Source organism: Apodemus sylvaticus, chromosome 18, assembly GCF_947179515.1.
Source record: "Apodemus sylvaticus chromosome 18, mApoSyl1.1, whole genome shotgun sequence".
NCBI classification, from domain to species: Eukaryota; Metazoa; Chordata; class Mammalia; order Rodentia; family Muridae; genus Apodemus; species Apodemus sylvaticus.
Window position 1 is genome coordinate 18,671,852 of NC_067489.1, and position 23,914 is coordinate 18,695,765.

Sequence of the window (23,914 nt, forward strand, 5' to 3'; positions counted from 1 at the left end):
CCATGCCACTACTCTGTCCGCTAGCCACTTGAGATGAATTGGAGTAAAGTAATCCTCATTTGTACATCTCTTGGAAAAGTGAAATGGAATCATGTTCGCTTATTACATGGTCATATTTCTATTTGACATAAAAGGAATTTTGGATTGGCCTATCCTTCACTTCAGGAGCCCTAAAATAACACACATTTTCTTAACTCAATATTGATTTATAGGAGACTCATTTTAGTATAAAGAAGCAACACCTTGCTCTGTACACAGGTCCTGCAAGGAGAGAGCTGGGCTCCCAGGAACACTTTCACTTCTGGGCTTGGAGATGAGATCTCCACTTTCTCTCCCATTACTGTCTTGAGTGGATCAGAGAGGAGCATACAGGGCCCAGGTATGGAGGGGCAGCAGGGACAGGATCCTTCCAGTCTCCATATGTACCCTAGAGCTGGAACTGCTCCACAACCTTCTGTACACAGGTCCTACTAGGAGAGAGCTGGGCTTTCAGGAGTGCTGACATAGGCTTACAGGCCCATAGTGGGGACAATGTCTATCCAGGGACAAGAAGACCAACTAACACCAGACATAACCAGATGATAAAAGTCAAGAACAAGAACCCTATCAACAGAAACCAAGGCTACTTGGTATCATCAGAACCCAGTTCTTCCACCATAGCAAGTTCTGAAGACCCCAACACACCAGAAAAACAAGATTGATTTAAAATTACATCTCATGATGATGACAGAGGGCTTTAAGAAAGACATAAATAACTCAATAAAAGAAATACAGTAAACCTGGGTTTGAGATAAGATCACCATTTTCTCTACAATGACTGTCCAAGGCAGGTACGACTAGGAGTGTAGGGAGCACAAGAGTGGCAGAGTAGTGAGAACAGGGTCCTTCCAGGCTCCATCTGTTCTCAGGAGCTGGGCTGAGCCACAAACCTCTGGGCAAGGGGAGAGCTGGTCTCCCAAGGGTGCTGAGACAGGCTTGCAGGCCCACAGGAGGGACAAGTTCCTGCCAGACACAGCAGGACCAACTAGTACCAGAGATAACCACATGGTGAAAGGCAAATGCAAGAAGGTTACCAACAGAAACCAAGGTGACATGGCATCATCTGGATGCAGTTCTCCCACAAAAGCAAGTCATAGATACCCCAACACACTGGAAAAGCAAGGTTTGGATTTAAAATAACAGATTATGATGCCGATAGAGGATTTTGAGAAGGACATAATTAACTCCCTTAAATAAATGCACAACACAGATAAACAGGTAGAAGCCCTTAAAGAGGAATCACAAAAGTCCCTTAAAGAATTACAGTAAAACACAACCAAACAGGTGAAGGAATTGAACAAAACCATCCAAAATTTATAAATGGAAATAGAAACAATAAAGAAATCACAAAAGGTAACAACTCAGGGAATAGAAAACCTAGGAAAGAAATCAGGAGACATAGATGCAAGCATCACCAACAGAATGCAAGAGATAGAAGAGAGAATCTCAGGTACAGATGATACCATAGAAAACATTGACACAACAGTCAAAGAAAATGAAAAATGCAAAAATCTCCTAATCTAAAACATCCAGGAAATCCAGGACACAATGAGAAGCCCAAATCTAATGATAATAGGGATAGAAGAGAGCGAAGACTCCCAACTTAAGGGGCCAGTAAATATCTTCAACAAAATTATAGAAGAAAACATCCCTAACCTAAAGAAAGAGAGTCCCATGAACATACAAGAAGCCTACAGAAGTCTAAATAGATTGAAACAAAAGAAATTCCTTCTGACTCATAATAATCAAAACACCAAATGCAAATAGAAAGAATACTAAAAGCAGTAAGGGAAAAAGATCAACATATAAAGGTAGACCTATCAGCATTATACCAGACTTATTGCCAGAGACTGTGAAAGCCAGAAGATCCTGGGCAGATTGTCATCCTAAGGGAGCACAAATGCTACTCCAGGCTACTATGCTCAAGAAAACTCTCAGGTACCATAAGTGGAGAAATAAGGATATTCCTTGAAAAAAACAAATATACACAGTATCTTTCCACAAATCCAGCCCTTCAAAAGATAATGAATGGCAAACACCAATAAAAGGAGGGAAACTACAGCCTAGAAAAAGCAGGAGAATAATCTTCTATTAACAAAACAAAAAGAATAAAGACACATAAGCATAACCCCCACCTCTAATAACAAGAATAACAGGAAGCAACTATCGCTTTTCCTTAAGTTCTATTAATATCAATGGAGTCAATTTTCCAATAAAAAGACATAGAAAAAGAGACTGGGTACCTAAACAAGACCCAACATTTTGCTGCATACAAAAAACTGACCTCAGGCACAAACACAGACACTACCTAAGATAAAAGGCTGAAACAATTTTCCAAGTAAACGGTCCTAAGAAACAAGCTGGAGTAGCCATTCTAATATTGAATAAAATCAACTTTCAAACTAAAATTATCAAAAAAGATAAGGAAGGACACTACATGCTCATCAAAAGAAAAACCTAGTAAGATGAACTTTAATTCTGAACATCTATGCTCCAAATGCAAGGGCACCCACATTCATAAAAGAAAGTTTAGTAAAGCTCAAAGCACACATTACACCTCACACAATAATAGTGAGAGACTTCAACACCACTCTCTCATCAATGGACAGATCATGGAAACAGAAACTAAATAAAGACACAATGAAACTAATAGAGCTTATTAACCAAATGGATTTAACAGATATCTATAGAACATTTTATTCTAAAACAAAGGAATATACTTTCTTCTCAGCATCTCATGGTACCTTCTCCAAAATTGACTATATAATTGATCACAAAGCAGACCTCAACAGATATAAGAAGATTGAAATAATCCCATGTATCCTTCAGATGACCACAGAATATGGTTGGTCTTCAATAATAACAAATAAACAACAGAAAGCCCACATACACATGGAAACTGAACAACACGATACTTAATGATAACTCGGTCAAGGAAGAAATAAAGAAATTAAAGACTTTTTAGAATCTAATGAAAATGAAGGCACAACATACCCAAACTTATGAGACACAATGAAAGCAGAGGTAAAAGAAAAACTCACAGCTCTGAGCGCCTCCAAAAAGAAACTGGAAAGAGTATACATTAGCAGCTTGGCAGCTCATCTGAAGTCTCGAAAACAAAAAGAAGCAAATACACCCAAGAGGAGTAGAAGGCAGGAAATAATCAAACTCAGGCCTGAAATCAACAACAACAACAACGACAAAAACTATACAAAGAATCAACCAAACAGGGAGCTGGTTCTTCGAGAAAATCAACAAGATATATAAACCCTTAGTCAAACAATCCAGAGGGCCCAGAGACAGTATCCAATTTAACAAAATCAGAAATGAAAAGGGAGATATAACAACAGATACTGAGGAAATCCAAAAAATTATCAGATCCTACTATACCAGCTTATACTCAACAAGACTGGAAAATCTAGATGAAATGGACAATTTTCTAGACAGATACCTAGCACCAAAGTGCCTAATTAAATTAGGATCAGATAAATTATTTAAACAGTCCCATAACCCCTAAAGAAAGAGTGGCAGTCATTAATAGTCTCTCAACCAAAAAATCCAGGACCAGATGGGTTTAGTGCAGAGTTCGGTCAGACCTTCAAAGACAAACTAATACCAATACTCTTCAAACTATTCCACAAAATAGAAACAGAAGGAACACTAGCCAATTCATTCTATGAAGCCACAATTAGTTTGATACCTAAACCATACAAAGATTCAACAAAGAAAGAGAACTTTAGACTAATTTTCCTTATGAATATTGATGCAAAAATACTCAATAAACTTCTTGCCAACTGAACCCAAGAACACATAAAATGATCATCCACCACGATCAAGTAGGCTTCATTTCAGGGATGTAGGGATGATTCCATATACAGACATTCATCAATATAATCCACTTCATAAACAAACTCAAAGAGGAAAAAAAACACATGATCATTTCATTAGATGCTGAGAAAGCATTTGACAAAATCCAACATCACTTCATGATAAAAGTCTTGGAAAGATCATGAATTCAAGGCCCATACTTAAACATAGTAAAAGTAATATACAGCAAACATTAAGCTAAATGGACAAGACTAGATAAGGCTGCCCACTCTCTCCCTACTTATTTAGCATAGTACTCAATATCCTAGCCAGAGTAATTAGACAACAAAAAGAGATCAAAGGGATACAAATTGGAAAGGAAGTAGTCAAAGTATCACTATTTGCAGATGATATGATAGTATATTTATGTGACCCCAAAATTCCACCTGAGAACTCCTAAACCTGATAAACAACTTCAGCAAAGTGGTTGGGGGGTGGGGGAATGGGGGGTAAGGGAGTGGGGGAGTGGGGCAGTGGGGAGGTGGGGGGTGGGCTGGGGGTTGGGGGGATGGGATAGGGGGTTTTCATAAGGGAAACAAGGAAAATGGATAACATTCCAAATATAAATAAAGAAAATATCTAGTAAAAAAAGAAGCAACACCTCAGTGTGTTTATTTTTTTAAAGCAATGATTCCATATTGTTAATGTGACTTCTGTTAATAGCGTTTTTGGCAACACTTGCCTTTTCCTTTATAACAGGTGCCAGCAAAATTATACAACCATGGACATTCAAAGTAGTGACAGAATCCTTTTCTTTGGATACATTCTTTTGTATCACGGCCAAAAGCTGTTAGAAAAGAAAAGAACAGAAAAACCTTAGTCTCTTGGCTATCACTGTGGTCACATTTAGCACACTGATGATCATATAAGAGTTCAATACAAAGTACATACAAAAGAAATAATTTTATAACTTGTATCCTGGACATGTAATAAAATATGAGATGTCTTGAACTAACACACCAGGGAGAGTCCCACAGCTAAATATCCACATAGATTGTGGTTTTTACATTAGAAAACAAACGTAGAATACCTTCTTTTCTATTCATTTTGAGACAGGGTATCACTCTATAGGCCTCACTGGCTTGGAATTCATTATGTAGTTCAGGATGGCTTTGACTCATCCTCTTAGATATTGGGATTAAAGGAAGAACCATGATCTTTTTGGCTGTAGAAAATTCTCATCACCACAAACTCTTTAGAGGGATTGTGATGCTATGGTGGTGGGAGTAAAGGGAGTGACGCTTGACTTTCCCACCCCAGAACTTCCTCAAAGATGCATCACAGCTTAACCCATCCACTTCCTAACACTAAAACCATCTTTTTGAGTTCTGTATCATAGCTTTTTTCTACATTTTGGGGGTTCTGTCTTTTCTTGTGTATGACTGATGAAAGAGGAATGCTCTAAATCTAACATTGATCTCTATAATGATCATCCCTAATCAGACCCTTCAGAGGTTACCATATCCAGATTTTGTTTCCTTTTATGGAGCTGTTGGATGTTGGCATGACTCTAAGAGGATGCTTCGTGTATTCTATGTTCCCTGGTGAAATACTTGCACTAGGATGAGCAATAGAGATTGAATTTTGAAAGCATATTGCTGAGTTTGTTTTTCTTAATGGCATCATTAATCTGTTTATATACATATATGTATATATGTTTCTCCTCTTTATTGATAAATTTTAATTGTTTTAAATTATTGGCTTGACAGAGTCTCAAGAGTCATTTGGAAAAAGGGCCTCCGTTATGTCTGTTGAGATTATCTTGGTTGCGTTAATCAGTGTGAGATAATCCATTTTATCTGTGCATGGGACGATTCTCAGGCAGGCATCATGGATCACATAAATGGAGAAAATGAGGAATAATGTACTCATTCGTTGCTCTCTGATTTTGGACTATGGCTTATTGAAGTTTCTTTTTTAGTTTCTATGGAAAAACATCCTGAAAAAAGCAACTTATGAGAGAAAGGGCTTAGTTCATAATTACATGTTACAATTTATTAGTACAAAATATCAAGGTGGCAGGAAGTTGAAGAAATTAGTTGTCATAACCACAATCAAAAGAAGAGAGGAGAGAGAAGAGAGACAGAGAGAGAGACAGACAGAGAGAGATAGGGGAGGAGAGAGACAGACAGACAGACAGACAAAATACATACACAGTGAGAGACAAAGAAATAGGAGAGGACAGTCAGAGAGAGAGAGAGAGAGAGAGAGAGAGAGAGAGAGAGAGAGAGAGAGAGAGAGAGAGAGAGAGGGAGACAGCAAGCAAGGGAGAGAGTAAGACAGAGAGAGTTTCTATTAGCAAGATAGAAAGATGATAGATGATAGATAAATAGATGATAGATAGGTGATAGATAGATGGATGGATACATAGATGGATGGATGGATGGACAGATAGATAGATAGTTAGATAGAGAATTTGCATGCCACTGCTTAGTTCCCTTTCTGCAGTCTTTTACAGTTCAGGCCCTAAACCCAGGAGATGGTGATAATTTTTAATGGGCAGGTCTTCTTACTTCAGTTAATGCAACAAAGACAATCACCTATAGATAACCTAGACAATCCCTAATTGATATTCTTTCCCCATGCCATTATAGATTGTGTCAAGTAGACAACAGTATCCATTAGGTGGATACAGTGTGACTACCTATTTCAGTTCCCATTGCCCTGGCTTCCCTGCCACAGTGTACTGAGCTGGGAGATAAAATAAACTTTTTTCCATTTGTTGTTTTTTCAGACTATCATATCACATCAGAAAAATAAACCAAGGCAATTGCTAAGCAGAAGAGGTTTAATAGAATAGGTCTATTTTAGAGCCAAGGAGAGACTGAGAACTCAGTTCACTCAATGCCTCCTATATAACAGATGACAACTGTGTCCCTTGTCTACACAGATTAGAAAATCCAGAAAAGCAATGCCTGGACCATGATGAAATCTCCTGCCCTTGTTTTGATTCTCATTCTTCTTAAGTATACCTCTGGCTGATCATCTCCTTCTGCTAATCTGTAGAATGAAACTCTGGCCTTTAACTTTACTAGACTGGGCTAATCAGAAGAAAGAATTAGCAATGGTCTTTGTGTGAAGTAATTCAGTTATATTAGGAGTTCAAGATTTTGCTATGCAGTGATGATGGTTCACTTGATCCCTCATCCCTTGGATTTGGCTCTTGACCTACTGAACATAAGTTATGTGATTAGAGTAGACTTTCTATCCAAGAAATAGTCATATGGCTTCCTTTTATTCACAGGGACACTGTGAGGAATAATTTAAAATGAGAGTACTTGTACTTCATTCTAAGTCTCTGCTTCTTACAAACGACCTTTCAAGACATGCCAAGACATGCATCATCTGTCTTGAACTTACCTAATCTAAAACATCAAGTTCATATTCCCCATTAGCCAAGTGTATTGCAGTCATGTGTTAAATGGGCCTGTGAAAGGCACTAAAGGAGCAGGTGCCTGACTCTTAATAGAAATCTAGCTTCTTGGTGAGATCTGCCTTCATGGGGATAAGAAAGAATGGTTTCTGCAAAGAATATTTCCTAGATGACCATGACAAGACGGTGGTTGAAGATCTTGAGAAATCTCTATTTCTAGCTCTTCATTCTGGACAAGCTCATTGCCCTGATACCTAGGCCACAGAATGAAGTCCCTGATGACTGTTGGCTGCAGGGTGTTGACCCTAGGAATTCTCTCCTGCTGATTGCTCCTCAGACCCAAAACTCATTTATCACCAGTTCTTTGAGCCAGTGTACTCAGGTCTGGTCAGGAGTTCAGTAGGTCTTGGTACTTACCTTGGTTGATCTGGAAGAAAAACATAGAGAGGATCAGCAGCAGAAAGCAGATCTTCATGATTCCTGCACACGGAGCTGATTAAAGACAAGGCCAGAGCTGGCCTAAGAGAGTCAGGAATCAGTAACTTCTGAGAGGAGACATTAGGAGGAGTGGCAATCTAGAGTAACTGTCCAATAGCTGAGCTTCAGTATGTATCCTGAGGAAACTCAAATCCTGAGGGCATTCTGTCTCTGTTGCCTGGGCTTTTGCTTTTCTACTGAAAATGCTAAGTGCCACTTGTCTAAACAGGACTCATAAATTCTCCATAGGAAACTCAGACAACTTTTTAAAACTATGTATTTAAACTTATTATAGTTACACATTTGGTTGGGTTTCACTCATCGTTTGTCCCCTGGTGGTTTTACAGTACGGGACATGGATAGAAAGCAGAGGGAAATGTCTTCCCCAGATTCATATTTTTATGACTTAAATGCCATAATTTAAAATATGGTGGACATATCACAAACTTTTAGAGGAAAACAGACCATGAAAAATGTCCATTTATATCAACAGTTTGATAGGAATGTAGCATTCTAAATCATGGTCAGAGCCAAATAAAAGAAGGGTGTAAATCAGGAGCCTGGAGCCTGGATCCTGTCTCCGTTTCTGTCAGCCAATGTCCCTACGATTTCACTGACACACAGCTCTCTATGTTTTTCAGCCTCTGGGGACAGCACTAAACAGTTTTTACAGATGTTTAAGTAACTTGCAAAATGAAAATACTTACATATAAAAATATTTATTTTTGATTCCCATATAGGGTACTTATTTTTCCAGTTCAGGTGTCAAGGTGTTGATATTGTCCAAAGCAACCCATAATTACAGATGACTAAGATTGAAATGCTGTTGGTACCTGAGTATAAATGTCCTCAGTGACTACAGAATCAGACACCTTCTTACTGTGGATTCAAACATGGCCACACTGTGGTTTTGGCTATTTTATGTCTTGTAGTATAAAATACTTCATTCACCCTTCTCTTAACTTTAGGTTGTGTGAGAAACTATGTGACTTTTCTTAAGACTCTTTCTTACTCTCTCTTGGACTGATTCTCTTAGGAATCATTTCCTGCTCTCCTTCCCTCCTGCTATCTGCAGATTAGCAGTAAAATATGGAAAGTAAATTAGAATCAATATCATCTGGAGGCAACAGTGTTTCATAGAATGTCTGTGTCCTCCTGTGTTTCTCACAGGAGGAAGTGCAGTAGAGCCTGTATCTCTCAGTCAGGCCGAGGCTGATCTTCTGGTCTGGTTGGTCTTAGTCTACTAGATTCTGCCATGGTATGATGAACTTTTTACAGACTGGTCTCATAACAGTCTGCTGTTGTTTTATATTGGTGATTATATTCAGAGTGGTAAAATGATCCTGGCTCTTTACTTCGTTGATGTCTATTCACAATGAAAAGTTTGAATAAAGATGGAATGCAGATAATGATGCTAAGTTATAGTCAGAGGTCCATACCACCCAATATCAAGTAACCGTGTACATCATAGTATACTTTCCTTTTGAAATAGCATATTAGTATGGTGAAAGAATATTCACTAGTCATTTCATAGAGGGGTGTTTATAGGAAAAGTAATTACAGTTTTGTTGTGTTGGAAAAAATATCCTGATCTTACATTTATATGATGAGCATATTGCTGACATGCAGTGTTTCTCTTCTTGTAGCTGTGACAATTAAGGGAAAGATGGAAGTATTGCTGTGATAGGTTTGACCATGTTTTTGTTAGGAGGAATATGTCTTTGGGACTGTGGATTAGAAAATCGGTTGAATGCTTTAAGATGGAACTCAATCCTAGTAGGAACATGGAAAACAGTGTTGTTGAGGGCAAATCGAACTGTGGAAGACTGACTGAAGAGATTTCCACAGGAGAAGGATTTTGGTATGTGACCTGGGGATTGTTCTTGTGATATATGTATATATGTATATGTATATATATTTATTAAAGAATGTGACTGCTTTTTGCCCTTGTCTGAAGAGTCTTCCTGAGGCTAAAGTGAAGAGATTTACATTGTTGGCAAAGGAAATCTACAAAACATTCTTGTTATTAGCCTTTATCCTGTGGTTCACCTTTATGAAGAGTATTCTGTTCCAGCCTCACAAGCTTAGAAAGGATAAATACACAATGTGTGATTCAAGTACTTAAAGGGGCTCCAGGAAATGGAATGGAGCTAAATCCCATATTGAAGGGTATTAAATGGAATTAAGGGAGTGATAGCCTTTGGGTAAGATTCCTCCCACTGAAGCTAATTATTTACATTTTTGCACCAGGAATAGGAACATCATGTTGGACATTATTATGACCTGATTATTGTTTTCATTTTGGAGATATACATTTGTGTCAAATTGACAAGGCTGTATTTTGATGGTTATTCTTGGTTTTCACCTTGACTATATCTGGAAAGATCTGGAATGAATCACAAGCCAGAAATGGAGAGCACACTTGTGATCCAAATACTGAGGCACATTGGACATGCTTACAAAGATCTTGTGTAAAGGAATTAAAGAAAAACTTCGGTTCAGATGAGGAGCCTTTAAAGCCAGCACTCAGGAGACAGAGGCATACAGATTTCTGAGTTCAAAGTCAGTCTACAGAGCAAGTTCTAGGGCAGCCAAACTTGTGCAGTGAAGGAAAATTTTGAACACAGAAAGAATGAAGATGTAATAAAACAAGGGGCCATGTTCCAGCCTTAGCAAGCAGCACAACTCTCCAGCCACATGGCTCTGGCTTTGAGTGAAAAAGAGGGGCTGCTTGAATAATTCATGCTGGTCAGTGGGAGCTAAGAAATTAGCAGTGATCCAGAAGAGACAAGGGCCACGGTGGTAAAAATTTCTGGGAAATGTTTTAGGAGAGCACAAAGAAGTTGTGTTCCAGATAATGACCTTATGCTGAAAGATGGTCTTGATGGTGTGTAGGAATCAGACAGGTGTTTATGGTTTCAGTGACATGAAAGGGTCAAGAAAAACAGCTGAGGTTTGGCATTGTGAGAAGCCTGTCTCAGTCAGCTGCTGGTAGGGTGTCTCGAGGACAGTCATACTAGGCTCTGGTCTGTAAGTGAGTCACAAGTGAGTATGCACTTCATAGCATCAGTAACCGAGCCTTGGTGCTTCCCTATAAGATGGATTCCAAGTTGTTCCAGTCACTGGACAGCCTTTCTTCAGTGTGTTCTCCATTTTTGTCCCTGCAGTTTTTAAATAGGAACAATTCTGGGTCAGAAATTTTGACTATGGCTTGGTAACCCTTTCCTTCTGCTTGAGGCCTTATCTATCTATTAGAGGTAGATTCTTTAAGTTCGCTCTCCCCACTGTTGGGCATTTTGGATAAGGTCAATGCCTTTGAGTCTTGAGAGTCTCTCACCTCTCAATTCTCTGGGACTTTCAGGAGGGTTTCCCTATCTTCTCCGCCCAGAGGCTGCATGTTTCCATTTATTTTCCTGGCTCTCTGGACTTCTTTCCTGTCCTCCCCTGCACAACTTATCCTGTTCCCCTTTTTTCCCTTCCCTCCCCTCTCCCACCCAAGTCCCTTCCCCACTCTACCTCCCATAATGTTTTGTTTCCCCTTGCATTTGGGATTGAGTCATCCTCACTTGGCCCTTTCTGCTTGTTAAACTTCTTAAGGTCTGTGGGTTGTATCCTTCATAGTCTGTACTTTTTGGCTACTATCCACTTATCAGTGAGTACATATACTTTTGGGTCTACTTTACCTCACTCAAGTTGATATTTTCTAGTTTCATCTATTTGCCTGCAAAATTCATAATGTCCAAATTTTTAATAGCGGAATAGTATTCCTCTGTGTAAATGAACCACATTTTCTGTATCCATTCTTCAGTTGAAGAGCATTTAGCTTGTTTTCAGCTTCTGGTTTTCACAAATAAGGCTGCCACGAACAGAGAGGAACTTGTGTCCTTGTGGTATGGTAGAGCATATTTTGCGTATATTCCCAGGAGCGGTATAGCTGGGTCTTCAGGTAGAACTCTTCAGTTTTCTGAGAAACTATCATATTGATTTCCAGAGTGGTTGTACCAGTTTGTAATCCCATCAGCAGTGGAGGAGTGTTCCTCTTTCCACAGAAACTCACCAGCAAGTGCTGTTACTTGAGTTTTTTTAATTGTAGCCATTCTGATTGGTAAAAGGTATTGGTTTCAGGGTAGTTTTGATTTACATTTCCCTGATGACTAAGAACTTTGAACATTTTTTAAGTGCTTCTGAATCATTCAAGATTCTTCTGTTGTGAATTCTCTGTTTAGCTCTAAACCCCATTTCTTAATTGGGTTATTTGGGTTTTTTTGGAGGTTAACTTTTTGACTTCTTATATATTTTGGATATTAGCCCTCTATCAGATATAAAGTTAGTGAAGATATTTTTTCCCAATCTGTAGGTGGCCTATTTGTGCTGTTGACTGTGTCTTTTGCCTTAGAGAAGCTTTTCAGTTTCATATGGTCCTATTTATCTATTGTTGATATTAGAGCCTAGGCCATTGGTGTTCTGCTTAGAAAGTTTCCCCCTGGGCCATTGAGTTTGAGGCTCTTTCCTACCTTCTTTTCTATTAGATTCAGTGTATCTTCTTTTATGGTGAAGTCCTTGACTTTACCTTGACCAACTTGGACTTGAGATGTAGGCAAAATAATATATATTTTCATTCATCTACATGCAGACTACTAGTTAGACCAGCACCATTTATCGAAGATGCTCCCTTTCTTCAACTGCATGTTTTTTCACTTTTTTGTAAAAGATCAAGTGTCCATAGGTGTGTAGGTTTATTTCTGGTTCTTTGATTCTATTCCATTGATCAACCTGTCTCTGTACCAATACTGTATTATTTATCACTATTGCTTTGTAGTACAGCTTGAGGTCAGAGATGGTGATTCCCCTAGAAGATTTTTTCATTGTTGAGAATTTTTTGGCTATTCTGGATTTTTTCCATATGATGTTGAGACCTTCTCTTTCCATGTCTGTGAAGACTTGTGTTGGGATTTTGATGGGAATATCATTGAATCTATAGTTGGCCATTTTTACTATGTTAATTCTACCAAACCATGAGCAGAGGAGACTTTTCCATCTTCTGAAGTCTTCTTTGATTTCTTCAGAGACTTGAAGTTCTTATCATATAGTTCTTTTATTTGCTCAGTAAGAGTAACACCAAGATATTTTATACTACTTGTGGCTATTGTGAAAGGTTGTTGCTTCCCTAATTTCTTTCTCAGCCTGTTTTTCATTTGTATAAAGTAAAGCTACTAATTCATTTGAGTTACTTTTATATCCTGCCACTTTTCTGAAGTTGTTTATCAGCTATAAGTAGTTCTCTGGTGGAAATTTTGGGGTTGCTTATGTATAGTATCTACAAATAGTGAGTCTTTGACTTATTCCTTTCCAATTTATATTTCCTTGTTATATTTCCTTTTGTTGTCTAATTGCTCTAGCAAGAACTTCAAGTACTACACTGAATACATAGGGAGAGAGGTGATTTTATATCCAGCCACTTTGAGTAGGCAGCCTTTTCTTGTCCCTGATTTTATTGGGGTTGTCTCTAGTTTCTTTCTATTTAATTTAATGTTGGCATTTGGTTTGCTATATATTGCTTCTATTATGTTTAGGTATTTGCCATGAATTCCTGATCTTTCCAGGACTTTTAACATGAAGGGGTGTTGTATTTTCAGAGGCTTTTTTTTTTTTAGCATTTTATCTAGTGATCATGTGGTTTTCCCCCCTTGAGTTTGTTTATATAGTGTATTACCTTGATGGATTTTTGTAAATTGAACCATCTCTGTATCCCCTGTGATGAAGCTTATTTGATCTTTGTGAGTGGTGGTTTTGATGTGTTATTGGATTTGGTTTACAAGAATTTTACTGAGTATTTTTGCATCAATCATAAGCAAGATTGGTATGAAGTTCTCTTTCTTTGTTGGGTCTTTGTGTGATTTAGATATCAGAGTAATTGTAGATTCATAGAATGAATTAGTTAGTGTTCTTTCCTTCTATTTCTATTTTGTGGAGTAGTTTGAGGAGTATTGGTATTAGCTCTTCTATGAAGGTCTGGTAGAATTCTATGCTAAAGCTATCTGGCCCTGGGCTTTTTTTGATTGGGAGGTTTTTGGTGACTATTTCTATTTTTTAATTTCTCTAGGAGTTGTGGGACTGATTATATAGTTGTCCAGATCTTGATTTAACTTGGGATGTGGTATCTGTCTATAAAGTTATCAATTTCATCTAGGTTTTCTAGTTTTGTAAAGTATAGCCTATTGTAGTTGGTTCTGATGATTTTTTGAATATCCTCAGTTTTTGTTGTTTTGTCTCCTGTTTCATTTCCGATTTTGTTCATTTGGATAATGTCTCTATGCCCTTCAGTTAGATTGACTAAGGGTTTTTCTATCCTGTTGATTTTCTCAAAGAACCAGCTCTTGATATTGCTGATTTCATGTCTCATTCTCTTTGTTTCTAACTGGTCAATTTCAGCCCTGAGTTTGAGAGCCCTACTGTCTACTCCTCTTGGGTGTATTTGCTTCTTTCTGTTCTAGAGCTTTCAGGTGTACTGTTAGGTTGATTGTATGGGACTTCTCCAGTTTATGAAAGCACTTAGTGGTATAAAATTTCCTTTTAACACTGCTTTCATTGTGTCCCATATGTTTGTGTATGTTGTGCCTTTATTTTCATTGAATTTTTATAAAGTTTTTTATTTATTAATTTATTTTATTTCTTCCCTGACCAAGGTATCATTGAGTGGAGAGTTGTTCATTTTCCAGGGAGTATGTGTGCTTTGTGTTGTTATTGATGTCTAGCTTTAATCACTGGTGATCCAACAGAGTGCAGGGAATTTTCCCAATCTTCTTGTATTATTTGAGGCTTGTTTTATGCCTGATTATATGGTTAATTTTGGAGAAGGTTCTATGAGGTACTGAGAAGAAGGCAAATTCTCTTGTTTTGGGGTGAAATATTTTGTAGATAACTGTCAAATATATTTTGTTCATAACTTCTGTTAGTTTCACTGTTTCTAGTTAGTTTCTGTTTCAATTACTTGTCCACTGGTGAGAATGGAGTGTTGAAATCTCCCACTATTATTGTGTGAAGTTCAATGTGTGCTTTGAGCTTTAGTAATGTCTCTGTTATGAATGTCTGTGCCCTTGCTTTTGGGGCAAAGATATTCAGAATTGATACTTCCTCCTGGTGGATTTTTCTTTTGATGAATATGAAGTGTCCTTTCTCATCATGCTTGATAACTTTTGGTTGAAAGTCTATTTTATTAGATATTAGGATGGCAACTCCTGCTTCTTTCCTGGGACCATTTGCTTGGAAGACCTTTTTCCCATCCTTTTAATCTGAGATAGTGTTTGTCTTTGCTATTGAGGTGTGTTTCTTGTATGCAGCAAAATGCTGAATCTTGTTTGTGTATTTAGTCTGTTAGCTTGTAACTTTTTATAGGTGAGTTGAGTCCATTAATATTGAGAGATATTAAAGAGAGATGACTGTTAGTTTCTGATATGCTTATTTTTGTAGGTGGCTTTGTGTGCTTGTGGTTCTCTCCTTTTGGCTTTGTTGTAAGATGCTTAATATCTTGTCTTTTCTTTAGCATACGTACCTTCCTTGTGTTGGTGTTTTCCTTCTAGGATTCTCTGTAAGGCTGGATTGGTAGACAGATACTGTTTGAATTTGGTTCTGTCCTGGGATATTTTGTTTTCTCCATTTATGTTGATTGAGAGTTTTGCTGGGTATAGTAGCCTAGGCTGGCATTTGTGTACTCTTAGAGTTTGCCTGACCTCTGACCAGGCTCTTCTGGCTTTCATAGTCTCTGTTGTGAAGTCTGGTGTAATTCTGAGAGGTCTATCTTTTTATGTTACTTGGCCCTTTCCCCTTGCAGCTTTTAATATTCTTTCTTTGTTCTGTGTGTTTAGTGTTTTGATTACTATGTGATGAGAGGATTTTTTTTCTGGTCCCATTTATTTGGTGTTCTATAGGCTTCTTGTACCTTTATTGACATCTCTTTCTTTAGGTCAGGGAAGTTTTCTTCTATGATTTTGTAGAAGACATTTTTGGGTCTTTTGAGCTGGGAATCTTCATTCTCCTCTATTCTGATTAGTCTTAGATTTGGTCTTTTCATTTTGTCCTGAATTTACTGGATGCTTTGTGTTACGAGTTTTGAATTTTCTTTGACAGTTTTGTCAATCTCTTTTATGGTATCTCCTACACCTGAAATTCTCTCTTCTATCTCTTATATTCTGTTGGTGATTCTTACATTTGTAATTCCTAGGTTTTCTATTTCCAGGTTTGCCTCCATTTGTCTTTATTGTCTCTAATTCCAATTTTAGGTCTTGGACTGCTTTATTCAATTTCTTCACCTTTTTGATTATATTTGCCTTTATTTCTCTAAGGGATTTATTTGTTTCCTCTTTAAGGGCTTCTACCTGTTTACCTGAGCTTTCCTGTATTTATTTTAGTGAGTTATTTATATCCTCCTTAAAGAATTTTTTCTTCATGAGATAGTATTTTAGGTCAGCTTCCTGATTTTCAGGTGCATTGGTTTATTCGGGCTTTGCTGTGGTGGGAGAACTGGGTTCTGATAATGTCCGTGTATATTGACTGCTGTTGCTTATGGCTTTGCACTTGCTTCTCACCATCTGGTAATCCCTGGGGTTTGCTGGTCTTGGTGACTCTGTCTGGAGTCTGCCTCTTTTGTCCCTGGGTTGCTTCAGGTCTCCTGGTAAGCCACAGCCCTGGCTGTAGCAGACCACCTGTGGGTAATTTCAACAGGGGTCTCTTCAGAGGTGCAGAGAAGCTGCTGATCTGTTGCCCTGGCTGCAATAGATCTCCTGGGAGGCCTTTAAACTGTTGGGTCTTCAGAGGAGCAGGCAAGCTGTTGTCCTTTGAGAAAATGTTCTCCAGGGGCCCTACAGTCTATGGTTTCTGTTTCCCTGTGTGCAGAAGAACTTCCAGAATGTTTTCAGTCTGTCGGGTCAGTTGCCCTGCATGCCACAGAGCCCCTGGGAGGTCTTCAGACTGGTGTCTGTTGCCCATTTGCCCTGTGTACAGGAAGCTCCTGGGATACCTTCAAGCTGTGGTGTCTTCAGGGAAGCAGACTAGTTGGTGATCAATTGCTCAGTCAGGCTATGGTGTCAATTGCTCAACTGCTCTGAGTGCAGAACATCTTCTGGGACAGCTCAGGATATGGTGTCAATTGCTCTAGGTGCAGTGATCCTCAACTGCTCTAAGTGCAGTGGTTCCTCAAGGATGGGTCACTATGTGGTTTCTTCATGGGAGCATATCAGCTAGGAGTCTGCCCCATCAGAAAGGACTGGGCAGAAGGGGTCTGTATCTCTCTTTATTGCCTTATTTCCTACTATAATTTGGATGTTGCACAGTTATCAGATATGTGATGTGTTTACATTTTGACTAGTTCATGACATTCTTCTTATTCTCTTGTCCCCTTTCTTGTGAAAAAGCTTTTTTTTTTAAAGTTTGATTTATTCTCATTTGCTTATTTTTGTTATAAATGTGTATCCTTCTTGGATCATATCCATAAAAAGTCTTTACCAAGCAGGGTTACAGAGATTTTTGTACTATATTTGTTTCCTTGTTTCTAGTCTGAGTTTTCACATTGACATCTTCAATCCATTATTTGTTCATTTTCAGTATAATATGAGATAATGGGCTGAAACAGAAACCTGGGATTTTGTCCTATGAGTGGCTGGGTTAAAGGCTGCATTGAATTGTTGCATCATAATATGTGTATGATTACAATAAGGATATTTACTAAAGAACAAGTAGATTCTAGTGCCACACTAGGGTTATTCTGTATCTACCTTATGAAGTTTTTGTACATTCAGAAAGGTCAGGCTTCCCATAGACCATTCTGAAACTGGAAACGTGAAACCTCTAGACTCAGGCTCCTAAAATCAACCGCTAACCACTTGTGAGAAAAACTAACTTTATTTGGCTAAGTAAATGGTGATGGTCATGTTTTGCTAAAGGGTTTGCTCATCCTGGCTTTTCTTAGGACCTTTCCAGCTCCTCTGTACTTCAATATATGTAGAGCCTTGGCTTCTAACTGGTGCATCAAGATGAGTCATACAGTATTACTCACAAGGATGCATACTGTCTTCCAAAACTCCATTCTCATTTCCTGATTTATAGAAGATAATTTGGACATAATGCATGGGAATGAAATTTAAGAAGGTGTTGCAACTGTTCCCCTAAAATTTGAATCAGATCAGATCTAATAATATAGCTTTTCTTAGTGGATTTTTTTAAACCTTTAATGTGTGTGTCAGTGATGTAGAAAGGACTCAAATTCTATGGGTAGTTATTAGGATGACATCAAAACCCAAAGTTCTCACTATTATAAAGGTAGCATTATCTGTTTTCTTCTTCATGTTAGCACACAGAATTACCCTTAATCTCTGTTCACTGACACCGGGAGCCTCCCATGTATAAAGTCTTCAGATTCGTGTGAGAAAGTAGTTAGTGGATTAAAGGGATCAAGCTATCTGTATCTCTGAAGAGTGTCATAGGAGTCTTTTTGTCAGTCCCAACTTGGGGTGGGAATAGTGGCCACTGGATTCAGAAACCTAAATACAATGATTATGATTGGATCCAAAGGTGTCAGGTACCTTGTGGCTACAAGGAAACTGAAAATATGAAGGAGGTTGCACCGTGGTTGTGATGGTTTGATATGAACAAGCCCTGACTGCATAAACTAATTTAGGTAGAAGTGGCTCCATGCCCCTGATTCCTCTTGCCAATGAGGTGAATTCCTATTCAGACAAGATGGTGTTTGATAGGATATTTCTAAAAAATCAAATAAAATCCCATTTGCTTAATTTTGGCCATATTTCTACTTTATCAGACAGGGATTTAAACTGTCCTGTCTTTTATTACAGGTTCCCTAAAATAACATACATTTTCTTAACTCAATATGGATTTATAAATGGCTCATTTTAGTATGGAGAAGCTACACCACAGAATGTTTTTCTTTATTATAGCAATGATTACACCTTCTTCCTTGGAACGCTGATATACAAAAGATGTTTTTGGCAACACTTGCCTCTTCCATCATAACACATGCCAACCTCATCTTGAAAACATGGGCATTAGGAAGTGTGGCAGGTGTTATTCTTTTGAAAACATTTTATTGAGTCAACACCAGAAACTGCAAGAAAATGATAAACAAACCTCAGATCATTTGTAATAGTTGTAGTGATTTTTAGCATGCTTGTGGAATATAGAAGAGTTCTACACAAAGTATGTAGAAAACATTTATCATTTTAAGAACTATTACCACAAGTGATGTTTACGACCACTAATAAAATCCAATTGAATTCAGTTACCAGGGAGCCCCATTGCTCAAAAGCCATATATATTATGGCTATTACATTGGAAAGAACAAATGGAGATTACTTTCTTTTCTATTCATTTTGAGACAAGTCTCATTCTATAGGCTTTACTGGCTTGGAATCCATTATTTAGCTCAGGCTGCTCTGAATCACAGAGATGCTCTTTCCTCATCCTCTTTGATACTGGGAGTAAAGGATGGAGCACCATCTCTGGCTGTAGAAGCTTCTCATCACCACAAACTCTTCAGTGGGACAATGGTGCTAAGGTGGTGGGAGGGAGTGGAGTGACACTCTGCTTTCCCTCCCCAGCACTTTCTCAGAGAAGCACCGCAGCCTAAGCCCCTCACTTGCTCACCCTAAACCCATCTTCCTGAGTTCTCTCTCATAAACCTTTCTCTATATTTTGGGGGTTCTGAGTTCTGTTGTATATGCTTGTTGAAAAAGCAATGTTCAAAATCTAACATTGGCCTCTTCAATGATCATCCCCTGTCAGACCCCCCAGAGGTGACCACCTCCAGATTTTGTTTCCTTTTATGGAAATGTAGATGCTGGCATGACCTTAAGAGGATGCTTCATGTATTCTGTGTTTCCTAGTGAAATACTTGCAGCTAATTATCTGGTACTAGGAAGAACAATAGAAATCAAGTTTGAAAATATATTTCTGTGCTTGGTTTTCTTTTTTTGTTTATTTATTTATTTATTTATTTATTTCCTTTTTTAAAATATTTTTATTTTCTATATTATTTGTTTACATTCCAAATGATTTCCTCTTTTCCAGATTCCCCCTCCCCCTATGTCCCATAAACCTTCTTCTCTCCATCCATTCTCCAATCACCTCCCTCCTTTTTCTCTGTCCTTATATTCCCTTCCAATGCTAGATCAATCCTTTCCAGGATCAGGACCCTCTCCATACTTCTTCATGGGAGTCATTTGTTATGCAATTTGTGCCTTGGATATTCAGGGCTTCTGGGCTAATTAATATCCACTTATCAGAGATTGCATTCCATGTGTATTCTTTTGTGATTGGGTTACCTTGCTTAGGATGATATTTTCCAGATCAAACCATTTGCCTAAAAATTTTGTGAATTCATTGTTTCTAATTGCTGAGTAGTATTTCATTGTGTAAATATACCACATTTTCTGCAAGATGATACAACCACTGTGGAAATCAGTCTGGAGGTTCCTCGGAAAACTGGACATGAGACTTCCAGAGGACCCTGCTATAGCTCTCCTGGGCATATACCCAAAGGATTCCCCGGCATGCAATAAAGTTACATGCTCCATTATGTTCATAGCAGCCTTATTTATAATAGCCAGAGGCTGGAAAGAACCCAGATGCCCCTCAAAGGAGGAATGGAGTGTTTGTTTTTCTTAATGGCATCATTGATCTATGTATTGGTATATATGTTTCTCCTCTTTGTTTTTAATCAGTTTATTTGTCTTTATTAGTTTATATATTTAAAAGTTTTATTGCTTATTTTATTTATTTACATTTCAAATCTTATCTCCATTCCCAGTTTCCCCTCCAAAACCCCCTATCCCACCCCTGTCCCTGCTTCTATGAGGGTGCTCCCCACCACCCATCCATTCCTCCCTCACTGCGCTAGCATTCTTCTATGCTGGGGCATCAAGCCTTCACAGGACAAAGTGCCTCCCCTCTCATTAATGCTAGATAAGGCTATCCTCTGCTATATATGCAGCTGGAGCCATTGGTCCCTCAATGTGTATTCTTTGGTTAGTGGTTTAGTCCCTGGGAGTTCTGGGGGGTACTGGGTGGTTGTTGTTCTTTCTATGGGGTTGCAAACCCCTTCAGATCCTTCAGTCCTTCCCCTAACTCTTCCATTGTGTTCACTGTTCTCCTTCTGATGGCTGGCTGCAAGTAGCCACATCTGTATCAGTAAGGCTCTTGGCAGAGACTCTCAAGAGACATCCATATCAGGCTCCTATTATTTGTTTTAAATTGTTATCTTGAGAAAATCTAGATAGGAAATGGGCCTCTTTTATGTCTGTGGGAGATTATATTGATTGTGTGAATTGATGTAGACTGAACCCAATTTAACTGTTGATGGGACCATTCCCCAGGCATGGATCATGGAATATATAAAATGGAGAAACAGAAGGATGTACACATTCATTGTTCTCTGATTTTGGACGGTGGTTTATTGTGGTTTCCTTTCCAGTTTCTATGACAAAGCATTCTGACAAAAATACTTGTAAGAGAAAGGGCTTAGTTCATAATTACAAGCTACAATTCATCACTACAAGGATATCAAGGTGGCAGGAACTTGAAACAGTTAGTAGTTAAAATCACAATCAAAATCAAAGAGAGAGAGAGAGAGAGAGAGAGAGAGAGAGAGAGAGAGAGAGAGAGAGAGAGAGAACAGTCTTTTACAATCCAGGCCCTAAACCAGGATGGTGACATTCTTGATGGGCATGACTCCTTATCTTAGTTAATGGAGTAAAGACAATCACCTATAGATAATCTAGACAATCATCTGTCATTGATATTCTCTTGATCATTCTTGCTCAATGCTTATTGGCCTGTATAAACATCATATTCTGAAAAAGCCATCTTCCGTTTTGACTCTGTACTAATTGAAAACCTTTAGGGTTGTCTAACCTTACCTATGTGTGGCCTGTTGGTCCCACCCCAATGTGGTTTGTTCTTGGGATTCATGATCCTCTCTGTAACCTCCCTTAAGCACTCAATCTCAAAGGTTCCTTCAGACCCACATCACAACTCATGGCTTGGATTGGGCTTTTGGCCTACTTAACCTACTTGACCCACTTAACACTGGTCCTACACAAGGCCTTTCCAGACATTCAGCATCTGTCAACACGTTACTTAATCTAACACATCCAGTTCATATTCCCCATTAGCCAAGTTTACTGCAGTCATGTGTTAAATGGGCCTGTGAAAGGTCATTAAGGAGTGGGTGCCTGTCTTTCGATAGACAGCTGTCCTCTGGGTGAGCTATGTCTTCCTAGGGGTAAAGAAAAATGGTTTCTACATAGAATATTTTCTAGATGACAATGACAAGAAGGGAGTTGAAGATAATGGAAAATCTGTATTACTAGCTCTTCATTCTGGTCAGGCTCATTCTCTGATACATGACACAGGCTGAAGCCCCTGATGCCAACTGGCTGCAGGGTATTGACCCTAGGAATATTCTGATGACCACTCACTAGACCCCAAACTCACTTTTCACCTGTTCTATAACCCAGTGTAACCATCTCTGGCCTGGGGGTCAGCAGGTGTTAGTACTTAACCTGGATTGATCTGGAAGCTGGATAGAGAGAGAATCAGAATCAGAAAGCAGGAGATCTTCATAATTGCTGCACACTGAGCTGATTAAAGACAAGGCCAGAGCTAGAAAGCTTAGCTCAAAGATGAACCCAGAGCACAGAGTGCATCTGTTCTACTAGAGAGGTAGGAATAAGTAACCTCTGAGATGAGGCATAAGGAGGGGTGGCAATCTAGAGTTACGGTCCAATGACTATCCTTCTAAGTGTGTATCCTGAGACATCTCAAATCTGATGGTCATTCTGTCTGTTTTCCCGAACCTAGATTTTACTCTCATGCTAGAAATGCTAATTACCTCTTATCTAAACAGGACACTTAAATACTCAATGGGAAATACACAGTTTCTTTCAAAGTAGAGGTGCTCCCAAGGTTTTTAAACTTATAATAATTACACATTGGTTAGTTTTCTTCAATGTTCATATACTGGTTGTTTTATAGTATAGGACAAATATTGGCAGCAGAGGAATTTATTTTCTCTAGACTTTCACATTACTATGATGTTAATGGCTCCATTTAAAAAAATATTGGCTTCGGTCTCCACCTGGGCCCCAGAGCTAAGGCTAACCCACAGCTCTCTACATCCAAATCCTGCCAGGAGAGAGTTGGTTGCTGGGGTCAGGAGAGGAAGCCCCACTGGGGGATCTTCTTTTTTGTTGGTTTTTCTTGAGGCAGCTGAAGGAGAAGAACATTGGCATAGCGTAAGGCTTTGTCTTATGAAATATTTAGGGTTGCTGTATAATAATAAAAAGTTTACTTATCTAAGTCTCAGTTACTATGTTACTATGTTATGACCTGCCTTCTGTGATCTTTTGAGGACAGAAACTTCAGTTTTTTCCTCAAAGAGCAAGAAATTAAGCAAATAGTCATTGTGCTATCTCAGCAGGAGCTGAACTACTCTAACTTTCAGCTTGCTAGTCAGAAGTCTCAGGAAGAAAAAGGAACACTTAGAGAAGTGATTATAGAGTTCATTACTAAGTTGTAAAACATTTCCTATGAAAGCTATCTAAGGGGAAAGGAGAAAGATCCTAAGTGGGGAAAGAAAAAAATCTATACTCTAAGTGGGGGCAGGTAAAAAATTCTAGTAAGGGAAAAATTCTTCTCTATCTCCTCATCTCTTCAGTACTTATTCATCTTTCTTTTTTTAAATTAATTCATTTTTATTGAATATTGTCTTCATTTACATTGCCAATGGTAAAATCTTTCCCGATTTCCCCCCTCCTCAAAGACTCCCAACCCCTCTTCCCACCCCTTGCCTCCAAGTATATGTCCCGCCACCCGACCCACTCCCCCCATTACCCTTTGTTGGGACCCCTATTGAGCCTTTACCTGACCGAGGACCACTCCTCCCACGGATGCCCAACAAGGCGTTCCTCTGCCACATATTTGGCTGTAACCATGTGTGCCCCTTGATTGAAGGTTTAGTCCCTGGGGGTCCTGGGGCTTCTGTGTGGCCGAGATCATTGCTCTTCCCATGGGACCGCAAACCCCTTCAGCTCCTCTGGACCACCCTCCAGCTCCTCCATAGGGGACCCCATGCCCAGTCCAATGGTTGAC

General features: G+C 38.8%; 1 protein-coding gene and 1 pseudogene across 1 annotated transcript; both read right to left on the reverse strand.

Moving 5' to 3' along the window:
- Nucleotides 1-4,562: 4,562 nt before the first annotated feature.
- On the reverse strand, nt 4,563-7,754 carry LOC127668325 (beta-defensin 38-like). The gene is made up of 2 exons (XM_052161838.1): nt 7,697-7,754; nt 4,563-4,693 (listed from the first exon to the last, which is right to left on the reverse strand). Exons 1-2 carry the CDS (start codon nt 7,752-7,754, stop codon nt 4,563-4,565), a joined length of 189 nt encoding a protein of 62 aa, XP_052017798.1.
- Nucleotides 7,755-18,711: 10,957 nt separating this feature from the next.
- Nucleotides 18,712-22,387, reverse strand: LOC127668914 (beta-defensin 39-like; annotated as a pseudogene).
- Between the last annotated feature and the right edge of the window lie 1,527 nt (nt 22,388-23,914).